The sequence below is a fragment of the Adiantum capillus-veneris genome, chromosome 22, assembly GCF_014529385.1.
Source record: "Adiantum capillus-veneris isolate H3 chromosome 22, ASM1452938v2, whole genome shotgun sequence".
NCBI classification, from domain to species: domain Eukaryota; kingdom Viridiplantae; phylum Streptophyta; class Polypodiopsida; order Polypodiales; family Pteridaceae; genus Adiantum; species Adiantum capillus-veneris.
In genome coordinates, this window is record NC_140952.1 from 91,215,594 (window position 1) to 91,228,396 (window position 12,803).

The following is a 12,803-nucleotide window of genomic DNA, read 5'->3' on the forward strand; positions in this document are numbered from 1 at the left end:
TCTGGAAATGCTTAGATACTTTTTGCTTAGCCAGTGGTTCTCAAATTAACCACTCAAAAACTGGTTTTAAATGCTCTAATGATCAGGTCCCTCAGATAATAACTGATGCAGGTTGTATGCAGATCAATGATGGCCAAGTATTCAGATTGCTTGGTATACCGATGGGTTTTAAAGTGTCTTATGCTCAAAGATGGGATTGGGTCGTAAACAAATTCAAACAGAAGATCATGTACTGGCAATTTCATCAGTCCTCTATCTCATCTAGGGCTTTTGTGCTCAACCACTACCTGCTTCCTTCTCTCATTTTCTTCTTGTCCTGGCACCTTGCCAAATATCAACTGAAACAAGCCACCAGCCTTGCTAGGAACTTCTTGTGGGGAGGGAGTCTGGACCAGCCGAAGATGGGTAAAGTTTCTTGGGCCACGTGTTGTTTACCAAAAGAGCAAGGAGGTCTTGGTCTCCTCAATCTGGATCAGATGGCTGTCAAACTGGCAGCTAAGTGGATATGGAGAGCATTTGACTCTGAAGATTACTGGGCTTTGCTTCTGAGAAGAGACATCCACAAATTCAAATTGAAATCCTACAAAGCCTGGAGTAACCTGTAGCTTAGAGATGTCCTTCTTGCCCCTGTTGAATGTGTGCCTTATGGTTCTAAACTTGTTTGCAGATTTTGGAAAGCTTGGAATGCCATCAAAGAGAACTGGACTCCCAAAAAGGAAATCCTTTCTAATTATTGTTCTTTCTTGCTAGATTCCTTTTGGTTTGGCTTCTTTGCAGACACTTCTGATGCAGGTTTTGGTAGAAGAGGGCACAAAGTCTTCAAAGCTGGGATCAGGTGCTGGGGCGACATCTTGGTGATGGGCAAGTTGAAGACTCAAAATATCCTGCAGATGGAGTTTAATGAGTCAGCAGGCTGATGCTGTCTGGTGTCTACAAAGAGCTGAGTCGTGCATGAGCAAGATTGGAGTGCCTGTCAAAGCTTCCTTCTTAGGCAGTCAGGCTTCTCATCTTTCTTTCCTGATGTTTAAGCAGTTCAAACCCAAGAGAACTGTGGAGGATGCTCTCAAGCAAAAGCTTAACATGCTTTGGAAGATTGGGTGGAGTTGCAAACAGTGGACGTATCGTTTCAAATGTCTCTGGGCTTATCCAACTTGCAATAAGCAAAGCACTTTGATGTGGTTGATTATGCACCAAGGAGTTTGGACAGCTGCCAGAGCTCTCAAAGCTGGCCTAGGCAATGGGAGATGCAGTCGATGTAAAGTAGCCATAGAAGATTGTGCTCACCTGTGGGTCCATTGCAAGTGCAATAAGGATATCATTCAGCTTCTGCAGGCAATCCTCTCCTACTTCTCACTTTCGGAGCTTGACCTTAAGGATCTTCTGCTTGGTAATTGTAAGTCTATGGACGTCCCACTATGGAATATATGGAGAGGAATTATACTTTGGTATATATGGATACAAAGAAATGTGGTGGTTTTTCATCATCCTTCTTCCCATCCTGTTTCCCTTCTCAGAAGAGACCTTCTGAATTCAGCTAATAATCTCTGTAACAAGGCCACTGATGCTATGTATGAATGTGTTCCTGTCACCTCCCTTCAGAAGAGTATAAGATGGCATAAATGGAGGGCACTTATCCCAAGGTTCTATCATGCTTCAAGGTATCTCATGAGAGATGCTATAAATCCCTGAGCTATCTCAAGGGGTGAACCCCTCCCCCTTCGTGTGGGTTCAGTGTAACTTTCCTTTCTGTTCATTTATAATCAAATTCAACTTCTCTCAAAAAAAAAAAAAACTCTCTCTCTCTCTCTCTCTCTCTCTCTCTCACAGACTTGAGTGTGTGTCAGGCAGTAAGTTAGTGACGGCCTTGTTGTTTTAAATGTTTCTGGTGAGCACTGTTGTAAAGCAAGCTCACTCTCATTTTTTTGTCTGCAACTGTCTCCACGAGACAAACTATACTTCGAGCTTCACGCGCAAGAGAACGACATACGAGTCGATAAGACACACACAGAGAGAGAGAGAGAGAGAGCGAGAGAGAGTAGGGTTTGCAGTCGGCATTGCATTTTGAGTTTCCATGAACTCTTGTTACGGGCGCTGACTGCCGGTACTGTGTGTGTGTGTGTGTGTGAGAGAGAGAGAGAGAGAGAGAGAGAGAGAGAGAGAGAGAGAGAGAGCGCTCTGCACGCATGGCGGAAACTCCTACTACGCTGTCGACATGCATCATTAGGCCCAGCAGCCCAACGCCTCCACAACACATGTTCCTCCCTTCAACAGACTCATTTTGGCGATGGTTTCATTACAATCAGCGCATCCTCTTCTTCAAGCTTCCCAATCACTATAATTCCCTCGTTGCACATCTCAAGAGCAGTCTGGCCTTGGCCCTCGTCGATTTCTTTCCATGGGCTGGTCGTGTCTTCGAACAGGAAAATGGCCGTCTTGCTCTCGATTGCAATGATGCAGGTGTGCCGTTCATCGAAGCTTACATTGATCTGCCCTTCTCCAGCTTGGAAGATGAAGGTTTCAAGCACCAGCCCTTCTTCAAGAATTTTGCTCCCCATGGAGATGCCATCAGATGGACCGGTCCTGATCTCCCTCTTCTCTCTGTGCAGGTACTCCTCGATGTGGTTCTGTGTTGAAATTTGTGTTGCTAGAAAAGAAGAAGAAGAAGAAGAAGAGAGTTTTAACGTCGTAGGAAACTATCCCGAGAGACCTTAAAGATCTAACTCAAGACCTGTTATTCAAGAGGGAAATGGCATAACCAATCTACCACTTGGGTGATAGAAATGTGTGTGTGAGAGAGAGAGAGAGAGAGAGAGAGAGAGAGAGAGAGAGAGCTTGTGTCACATGGACATGAAAAACATATTGATTTCCTCATTGAAAGCACCAAAAATACTGACAAAAAGCTATTTTGTTGGGTAATGAACACGAGTGGCTCCGGTCTGGAGTTACCCTTGTTCTTGAAGTACATACTTTACCTCGACCCTCATCCTGCCCGGTCATCATCAAGTGCAAATAATGCATTTCTACACTTGCTTCTATCTCAGTCTTTCAATGCTCTCATCATGGAGATATGAAACTTGATTGAAACTTTTATTTTGCAGGTGACAAGATTTCCTAGAGATGAAGGTGTTGTTCTTGGCATTGGGTATAGTCACATAGTCGCGGATGGAAGCTCTGTATGGCACTTCATGAAGTCTTGGGGTGAGTATGCAAGAGGGGTTCCTCTCTCAATATACCCAGTACATATGAGAGAAGTATTTAGCCCACAAAGGCTCCTATTACCACCGCCTTCCACAGAAGATGAAAGTGACAAATCATCCTCTCCTTTTCCGGAAGGGGAGAGCAACAGCAACATTGAATTGGTACAACACGATTTTGAATTCACATCGGAAATGTTGAAGAAGCTAAAGTACATTGCAACATCTACCTATTCCCCAACAGACCATGCACCCTTTTCATCTCTACAAGCTCTTAGTGCGCATATATGGAAGCATGTGATAGCTGCAACAAACGTCGATAAGAGTAAAGAAACTATTTTCTATTTGCTTGCGGACATGAGATCCCGCATGGATCCCCCTTTGCCAGTAGGTTATTTTGGCAATGCAATCAGTGGGAATGGGACTAAAGCATTAACAGAGGAGCTTCAACAAGAGAATTTGGGCACAACAGCTTTGCGCCTACAAAAGCTTATCAGCACATTGGATGAAACCTTTATGAGAGAATCGTATGGCAAGGTCGAGGTTCTACCTTTTAGCAAGCTTTTGGAGGAGTTTCGAAAGGATTTCAATATGGTAAGGCTTCACGTGTCTAGTTCCCCTCGTTTCCCTGTGTATGAGGTGGACTTTGGAATGGGCCCCCCTTCGTGTGTACGGTGCCCACATATTCGTGGTAATGGTGAGATGGTTTGGTTTCCTGGTCGAGATGGAGATGGGAGCATAGATTTTTCTTTGGCTCTTCCAAAACCTGTCATGGAAAGGTTGGAACAAGATAAAAGCTTTTTATCATTTTAGTAGTGATGTTGTATTTGTTCTATGGTTTCTTTCATCATTTAGGATGGCGAAGGACAAAATGAAACGGTTGACAACGTTTGGAACTTCCTATTCATGCTCAGAAATGAAAGATGCAATGATTTGCATGGCCTTCCTGAAGATGCATAACTTTGTAAAAATCGAAAACATTTTCCTGAAGATGCAATGATTTGCATGGCCTTACTGAAGATGCATAACTTTGTAAAAATCGAAAACATTTTCTCAATTGGTAAGACTCGTGACTGAAAGTTGAAACATTGGAGATGAGTGACTAAAGGTTGAAACTGAAGACGATTTGAAAAGTGCAAGGGCTCTCAAGGCTATGGACTAATCACGGACCGCTGAAAGATTTGGGAGCTGTTTATTGATAGTAATCATGTAACTGGAATACAGCACACCACATTTTTAATGTTTTCCAATTGCATATGTGCACTGAGTACGTAGGAAAACGCCATGGTTATTCTCGCGTTGAGTAGTGAATAATGCTTAACTGGTAGTGGTCACTGGTGTGCAAATGTCACCCTTTCCTTGCTTTCGTAGTAGAGATGGTGCCATTTAATTGCTACGACTCATAAACCGTTTCATTGCTGTCCCTCCCAAGTCCTCTTTTAATTTGTCATGCAATTGTGCCTCAATTGATCAAAGGACCAAATTGTTTGCAATTCTAATACCATTTGATGTTAACGATCCCCAAGTTTCTCTCTCTAGCCATATCAATCTTGAAAGGCTTGCTTCCAGGGTGCATTCCAAGCCTCTCGTATAATTTTCATACACTACATTATACTCGAACAGAAAAACTTGCTTGTGCATGCGGCCCCGATCCATTGGTCCATGTATTGTTTGCCTTTCCTTGCTTGTAAAACAAATTAGTGGTCCAGATCGGCGTACCAGCCTATCGACTGTCCATGAGTCTAGCTCCCATTCAACAAAACATCCCATCCAAGCAAGATGATAGCAAGTCAACATTAACTTCTTGTGCTATGAACAGGTTCACCAAATTTGAAATATATACTAAACAATGTCTGAGCTATAAAACGGTGCACCGTATTTGGAATATATACTAACCAATGTCTTCCTCAATTGAGAATTCAAGATGGTACACTACGTCTTGCATAACATTGCATGCCTTCAAGATTGAAGCATACGTGATGAATTTGTAGAGTGGACAACGACTGAAAGCTTTTTATTTTGGGGCAAGGTTTATAAGTGCAACAGCAAAGAGTGAAATCCTTGACAAAAAACTGGTCAATGGTTTGCTAAATTTTCAAAGGTGTACAACACTTGGCATCTTATATGCTAGCATTTAACGACTCTTGTATAGTATCACACTAGTGTAATAATGCCAATCCAAGTGAGCTTCGAGGTGGATTCCAATCATTCCTCTCCCACAATTCGTAGAGTTCTGATAGTGAGGGAGGCGACCACTATCCCAATTCCCCCTCACCTCCTACCTTCTTACTTGCATGCTCTTGCCTGCGTCCCTCCTCTCTCACTGCAAGATAGGCTCCATTCACAAGAAATTTTGGACAAATTCTCACAATAATTTGACTTACCACAACATCGTGAGCTTCTGTGAGGGAGGCTCCGCATACCTGGCTAGCTGCGATTGCGGGCAACGGGCCGCCGGCCGTTGTCCCCAATTGCAGCTAGCTAGGTATGCGGAGCCTCACGAGCGGAAGCTCATGATGTTATGCGCTGTATGAAAAACAGCGAGACAGGTCAACCACGAAGATGAGAGGTTTTTTTCTTGTAGTAATATGTGGTTGCTCCCTTGTAGTAGATGCATGTCTGCTTTCACCCCTTCGGCAATTTGCATGTTTTTTTGTTTTAGGGCCATTTTCTGTTTGCAATGATACTATTGCTATGGTTTAGGTTTTCATGCATGTCTGATTTCATGTTATGATTTGAAAGTTGTTTTAAACCAAAACACCGTTTTGCATGCTTTTATTATTCCAAAATAGTTGTTTATGAAGATTTTTAATCTCCACATAATCAGCAAAGCCAAAAATGTAGGTTTTGTAGACACTATAAATTGCACCAAATTTGGTACTTTTGGTATTGCTTTATGCATTTGCCAGTACCAGCCAGACCTTGACACTTTAGGTACCGAGTTTATTAATTTTGCATAATTCAATTATTATGTTCTTGGAGATTGTAAATCTCAGTATAGTCATTATAGCCAATATTGTAGGTCTTCTTAAAACTAAAAATAGTATCAAATTTGGTGATTTTGGTATTGTTTTTTCATCCGCCAAGACTCTCAAGGGGGAATTTATTTTTCTTTATCTTGCAAGAAAAAACAAAATGGAGGATTATCCTTTGCTACTGAGCAAGTTTGGCCATAAAATAGATGAGTTGCATGTTGAGTACGAAGAGGGAAAGGAAGTGTTAGGGTTCAGGCCAATTGACCGAACACCAATCACACTGATTGTATTAACCTTATGCATGGAGTAGTGAAGCAATTCCGAATCCTCACTGAGCTCTCTCTCCCTCTCTCCGTACACACACCGCCTTTGCGCACTCTTCAAGTGGTATCAAAGCGCATGGCAATCACGGAGAGCATGGCGGTGTCAAGAGCGTAGTAGCGATATGTTACTCGTTCTCGATGGTGGAGAGATCAAGAAATTGTGAGAACGCAATGGGAAGTTGTGTGCTTAGGTGAGAGTGATGTATGCTCTTGTGGAAGCTCAGAAGGGAATGTGAAAGATAGTGTGTATGTCTTTCCTAAAAATTGATAGCACTATTTTCAACTTCGTTTTTCTCCTTGTAGAAAGCAAATCTGAAAATTTTACCCACGATGCCCCTCTGTTTTGATATGATCTACAACTTTGCAGGAGAATTTTTTTGTACATCATTGTGGAGCTAATTTTGGCAGTCCCGATTATTTCTGAGACTGGGTTTGGAAGAGCCTATTTTAAGATTGTGGCTAATCATGTCTGCATAACAAGAGTGGCTCTGGTTTGGAAGTGCAACCCCAAAGAGTGAAATCCTTGACAAAAAAGGTATTCAATGATTTGCTAAATTTTCAAAAGGTGTACAACACTTGGCATCTATGCTAGCATTTGACAGACTCTTGTATAGTATCACACTAGTGTAATAATGCCAATCCAACTGAGCTTCGAGGTGGATTCCAATCATCCTCTCCCACAATTTGTAGAGTTCTGATAGTGAGGGAGGCGACCACTATCCCAATTTCCCATCTCACCTCCTACCTTCTTACTTGCATGCTCTTGCCTGCGTCCCTCCTCTCTCACTGCAAGGTAGGTCTCCATTCACAAGAAGTTTTGGACAAATTCTCAATAATTTGACTTACCACAACATCATGGGCTTCTGTGAGGGAGGCTCCACATACCTAGCTAGCTGCGTTTGGGGGCAACAGGCCGCCGACCTGGTGGGGGGGGCCGGCGGCTCGCTGCCCCCAATCGTAGCTAGCTAGGTATACGGAGCCTCACGAGCGGAAGCTCATGATGTTATGTGCTGTATAAAAAACAGCGAGACAAGTCAACCACGAAGATGAGAGGTGTTTTTCTCATAGTAATATGTGGTTGCTCCCTTGTAGTAGATGCATGTATGCGTTCACCCCTTTGGAAATTTACATGTTTTTTGTTTTAGGGCCATTTTTCTGATTGCATGATATTATTGCTATGGTTTAGGATATTATTTTCATTAATATTTCATATAATAAATAATAATTACTTTGAGGTTCATTGAGCTGGAAATCCCCACCGACATTTATCCGACCCAATTAAACTTTGTGCTTAAAGCCGCCTCCTATCGTGCATGTCTGATTTCATGTTAGATTTTTAATCTCCACATAATCAGCAAAGCCAATAATGTAGGTTTTGTAAACACTATAAATTGCACCGAATTTGGTACTTTTGGTATTGCTTTATCCATTTGCCAGTACCGGCCAGACCTTGACACTTTAGGTACCGAGTTTATTAATTTTGCATAATTCAATTATTATAACAGGGTTGTTCTTGGAGATTGTAAATCTCAGTATAGTCATTATAGCCAATATTGTAGGTCTTCTTAAAACTAAAAATAGTATCAAATTTGGTGATTTTGGTATTGTTTTTTCATCCGCCAAGACTCTCAAGGGGGAATTTATTTTTCTTTATCTTGCAAGAAAAAACAAAATGGAGGATTATCCTTTGCTACTGAGCAAGTTTGGCCATAAAATAGATGAGTTGCATGTTGAGTACGAAGAGGGGTGCTTTCAAAGGAAGTGTTAGGGTTCAAGCCAACTGACCGAACACCAATCACACTGATTGTATTAACCTTATGCATGGAGTAGTGAAGCAATTCTGAATCCTCACTGAGCTCTCTCTCTCTCTCTCTCTCTCTCTCTCTCTCTCTCTCTCTTTCTCTCTCTCTCTCTCTCTCTCTCTCTCTCTCTCTCTCTCTCTCTCTCTCTCTCTCTCGTCTCCGTACACACACCGCCTTTACACACTCTTCAAGTGGTATCAAAGCGCATGGCAATCACGGAGAGCATGGCGGTGTCAAGAGCTTAGTAGTGATATGTTACTCGTTCTCGATGGTGGAGAGATCAAGAAATTGTGAGAACGCAATGGGAAGTTGTGTGCTTAGGTGAGAGTGATGTATGGTCTTGTGGAAGCTCAGAAGGGAATGTGAAAGATAGTGTGTATGTGAAAGTGTTGCCCTAAAAATTGATAGCACTATTTTCAACTTCGTTTTTCTCCTTGTAGAAAGCAAATCTGAAAATTTTACCCACGATGCCCCTCTGTTTTGATGTGATCTACAACTTTGTTGGAGAAATTTTTTGTACATCATTGTGGAGCTAATTTTGGCTTATTTTGGCAGTCCCGATTATTTCTGAGACTGGGTTTTGGAAGAGCCTGTTTTAGGATTGTGGCTAGTCGTGTCTGCATAACAAGAGTGGCTCTGGTTTGGAAGTGCAACCCCAAAGAGTGAAATCCTTGACAAAAATCTAGTCAATGATTTGCTAAAATTTCAAGGTGTACAACACTTGGCATCTATGCTAGCATTTGACAGACTCTTGTATAGTATCACACTAGTGTAATAATGCCAATCCAAGTGAGCTTTGAGGTGGATTCCAATCATCCTCTCCCAGAATTCGTAGAGTTCTGATAGTGAGGGAGGCGACCACTATCCCAATTTCCCATCTCACCTCCTACCTTCTTACTTGCATGCTCTTGCCTGCGTCCCTCCTCTCTCACTGCAAGGTAGGTCTTCATTCACAAGAAGTTTTGGACCAATTCTCAATAATTTGACTTACCACAACATCATGGGCTTCTGTGAGGGAGGCTCCACACACCTAGCTAGCAGCGATTGGGGCAACGGGCTACCGGCCTGGTGGGGGGGCCGGCGGCTCGTTGCCCCCAATCGCAGCTAGCTAGGTATACGGAGCCTCCGGAGCGGAAGCTCATGATGTTATGTGCTGTATAAAAAACAGCGAGACAGGTGAACCACGAAGATGAGAGGTGTGTTTCTCATAGTAATATGTGGTTGCTCCCTTGTAGTAGATGCATGTTTGCTTTCACCCCTTTGGCAATTTACATGTTTTTTGTTTTAGGGCCATTTTTATGATTGCATGATATTATTGCTATGGTTTAGGATATTATTTTCATTAATATTTCATATAATAAATAATAATTACTTTGGGGTTCATTGAGCTGGAAATCCCCACCGACATTTATTCGACCCAATTAAAATTTGTGCTTAAAGCCGCCTCCTATCATGCATGTCTGATTTCATGTTATGATTTGAAAGTTGTTTTAAACCGAAACACCGTTTTGCATGCTTTTATTATTTCAAAATAGTTTTTTATGAAGATTTTTAATCTCCACATAATCAGCAAAGCCAATAATGCAGGTTTTGTAAACACTATAAATTGCACCAAATTTGGTACTTTTGGTATTGCTTTATGCATTTGCCAGTACCAGACTTTGATACTTTAGGTACGGAGTTTAATAATTTTGCATTATTCAATTATTATAACAGGGTTGTTCTTGGAGATTCTAAATCTCAGTATAGTCACTATAGCCAATATTGCATGTCTTGTTAAAACTGAAAATAGTATCAAATTTGGTGATTTTTGTATTGTTTTTCTATCCTCCAAGACTCTCAACAGTGAATTTATTTTGCTTTATCTTGAAAGAAAAAACAAAATGGAGGATTATCCTTTGCTACTGACCAAGTTTGGCTGTAACATTTAATGGCCTAAAATCTTATGTGTAGCGGAAATTAGCATGAACATAGTGGGCATTTCATTAGAATAGATTCCTAATGAGAATTACAAGAGTGCTTGGGTGGAGAGAGCAACAAAAAGCATAACACCTAGTTAGATAGCATCGACAATACTTTCAAAAGAGAGAGATATTAAGCTATTGACAACAGTTGAGGACCGGATTTGCATGGAGCCGGTCCCCCTCCAAAAGGCTTTGTATTATGGTTTCTCCCATCAAGAGAGACATTGTACAATACAATTCTTTGTGTTCCTTCAAGACTAGCTAGTGCAATGAAGATGGAAGCTTCATACACCAAGCAAAACACTTAATCAAACACAACTTGAATTATCCCCGTTCTCAGACCCAAGACCTCACACACCTTCGAAGATGGTGAGAGCTAGCAGGGTATGAGAGTAGATTGAGAGGAAAAAGAAGTATCTTACGAGAAAGATGTACATCTCCTCACATAATCACTCATATTAGCATAGCTTAGCTTAGTAATTAGCTTGGTAGAGAAGATGAGCATGCATTGAAGCTTGGCTCTTGGTTGGATTTGCATCCACATGCCAAGAGAGTGTTGATGTAGGCTTCTATCTCACAAGCTTGGAGTAGGTGATGAGCTCTCCATTAAAGCTTGGGAGGAGATAGAGTATTTTCCCTTCACACATGGTCAAGTGTGAGAGTGTGTGTGTCAATGCCAAGCAAAAATCAGCCCCCCCTCTCTCTTGGGCGAGCCCTAGCTGCTAATTAGGTCTGGCTTTTGCCTCATTGGACCTCCCCAGGTCAAGCCAATAGGAATTAAGCAGCATAAGTGATAGCCTTCTGACATGTGTCCCCCTTTCCCCTTTTGTGAGAGCTTTAGGTAATTAAATAATTAAACTAAACTCTCATTGGACCCCTTTGCCTCCTGGCCAATAGGAATTAGGCAAGCCACGGGGCTCCTGAATGCTCATTGGACCCTTTGGGAGACTGCCCAATAGTCTTCTACGAGACTTATTTCTCATTGGTTTCTTTTATTAAATGTTTTTAAATTAATTAAACTACATTTACTCTAGCTTAATTCTCATTGGTCCACTTCAAGGGTCTTCCAATAGGAACTGGGCACACCTTGTGGGCATCTGGCCTAGGGAGCTGACATGTGTCCCTCATTCCCTTTGTGTAAAGGGAGCCTGTGTGTGTGTGTGTGTGGCTTTCTCTCTCATCCCCTAGCTTTGGGGCTCGCCCCCTCCCATGTAGGGATGTGCAAAGACTTTTAGGGCACACACAAAGCATCCAATTTTCCCTAGGGTTGACCTTTGGACTCAACCTTTGAATTTTGGAACCTTAGCATTTTGGAAGTCTTAATGGGCTGAACCTTAGGGTCTTTTTGGCCCATTGTTTCACATGGCTCTTTTGCAGATGGCCCCCCCTTTGGATCCCTATTTTCCCTCCTTTGGATCCCTACTGTGGCCGGTCTGCTAGCTTAACCAATATTCTAGCTTTTTCTCCCTTGGCACTTCCCCACATTAAATGATCAGTTTAATATGAGAAAATCATTTAGGAGAATTAGATATTGATTATTATGACATTGGCCATAAAATAGATGAGCTGCATGTTGAGTACGAAGAGGGGTGTTTTCAAAGGAAGTGTTAGGGTTCGGGCCAATTGGCCAGACACCAATCACACTGATTGTATTAACCTTATGCATCTAGAGTAGTGAAGCAATTTTGAATCCTCACTGAGCTCTCTCTCTCTCTCTCTCTCTCTCTCTCTCTCTCTCTCTCTCTCTCTCTCTCTCTCCCCGTACACACACCGCATTTACGCATTCTTCAAGTGGTATCACAGCGCATGGCAATCGCGGAGACCATGGCGGTGTCAAGATCTTTGTAGCGATATGTTGCTCGCTCTCGATGGTGGAGAGATCAAGAAATCTTGGAAGCTTTGTGAGAACGAAATGGGAAGTTGTGTGCTTAAATGAGAGTGATGTATGCTCTTGTGGAAGTTCATAAAATAATGTGAAAGATAGTGTATAGGTGAAAGTGTTTCTCTAAAGACTGTGTGCACAATAGCACTATTTTCAAGTTCGTTTTTCTCCTTGTAGAAAGAAAATCCAAAAATTTTACCCACGATACCCCTCTGTTTTCATGTTATCTACAACTTTGCAGAAGAAACATTTTGTACGTCATTGTGGAGCCAATTCTGGCTTATTTTGGTAGTCCTGATTATTTCTAAGTAGAGATTTAATATTTAAGTAATTATCAAGACCGTTGGGTGTTATTCCTTCAGCCATCTTTTGTGTGTGTGTGTGTGTGTGTGTGTGTGTGTGAGAGAGAGAGAGAGAGAGAGAGAGAGAGAGAGAGAGAGAGAGAGAGATTTCGCAGGTATATCAAGAGGAGAGAGGGGGTCATATGGGAGCTTGGGAGCATGCTCTGCGTCACAGTGCGCAGCAGTAGCGAAGTACCTGGCCACAAGACCCGGGTATGTGTTGTGTGTGTGAGTGTGTATGCGTTGTGTGGTAGCATGACTTTTGTCGTATTGCGCAACAGTCATAAGGTACCTTACCACACAATGCGAGTGTGTGTGTAAG

General features: G+C 42.1%; 2 protein-coding genes across 2 annotated transcripts; both read left to right on the forward strand.

The window, feature by feature from the left end:
- The first annotated feature begins 401 nt into the window (after positions 1-401).
- On the forward strand, positions 402-1,689 carry LOC147429783 (uncharacterized). The gene is made up of 3 exons (XM_086495058.1): positions 402-601; positions 668-835; positions 891-1,689. Exons 1-3 carry the CDS (start codon positions 402-404, stop codon positions 1,687-1,689), a joined length of 1,167 nt encoding a protein of 388 aa, XP_086351184.1.
- Positions 1,690-1,937: 248 nt separating this feature from the next.
- On the forward strand, positions 1,938-4,287 carry LOC147429784 (BAHD acyltransferase DCR-like). The gene is made up of 2 exons (XM_086496019.1): positions 1,938-2,606; positions 3,099-4,287. The coding sequence occupies exons 1-2, from the start codon at positions 2,184-2,186 to the stop codon at positions 4,005-4,007; spliced, it is 1,332 nt and encodes a 443-aa protein (XP_086352145.1). The 5' UTR covers positions 1,938-2,183; the 3' UTR covers positions 4,008-4,287.
- Positions 4,288-12,803: the final 8,516 nt, after the last annotated feature.

What these genes read in the sequence shown, in the direction of transcription:
- LOC147429783 (XM_086495058.1), top strand. Translation starts at nt 402, where the DNA reads ATGGGTAAAGTTTCTTGGGCCACGTGTTGTTTACCAAAAGAGCAAGGA. An exon ending in TACAAAGCCTGGAGTAACCT is followed by an intron (nt 602 to 667) that starts GTAGCTTAGAGA and finishes ACTTGTTTGCAG; the next exon opens with ATTTTGGAAAGCTTGGAATG. An exon ending in GTCTTCAAAGCTGGGATCAG is followed by an intron (nt 836 to 890) that starts GTGCTGGGGCGA and finishes AATATCCTGCAG; the next exon opens with ATGGAGTTTAATGAGTCAGC.
- LOC147429784 (XM_086496019.1), top strand. Translation starts at nt 2,184, where the DNA reads ATGGCGGAAACTCCTACTACGCTGTCGACATGCATCATTAGGCCCAGC. An exon ending in TCCCTCTTCTCTCTGTGCAG is followed by an intron (nt 2,607 to 3,098) that starts GTACTCCTCGAT and finishes TTTATTTTGCAG; the next exon opens with GTGACAAGATTTCCTAGAGA.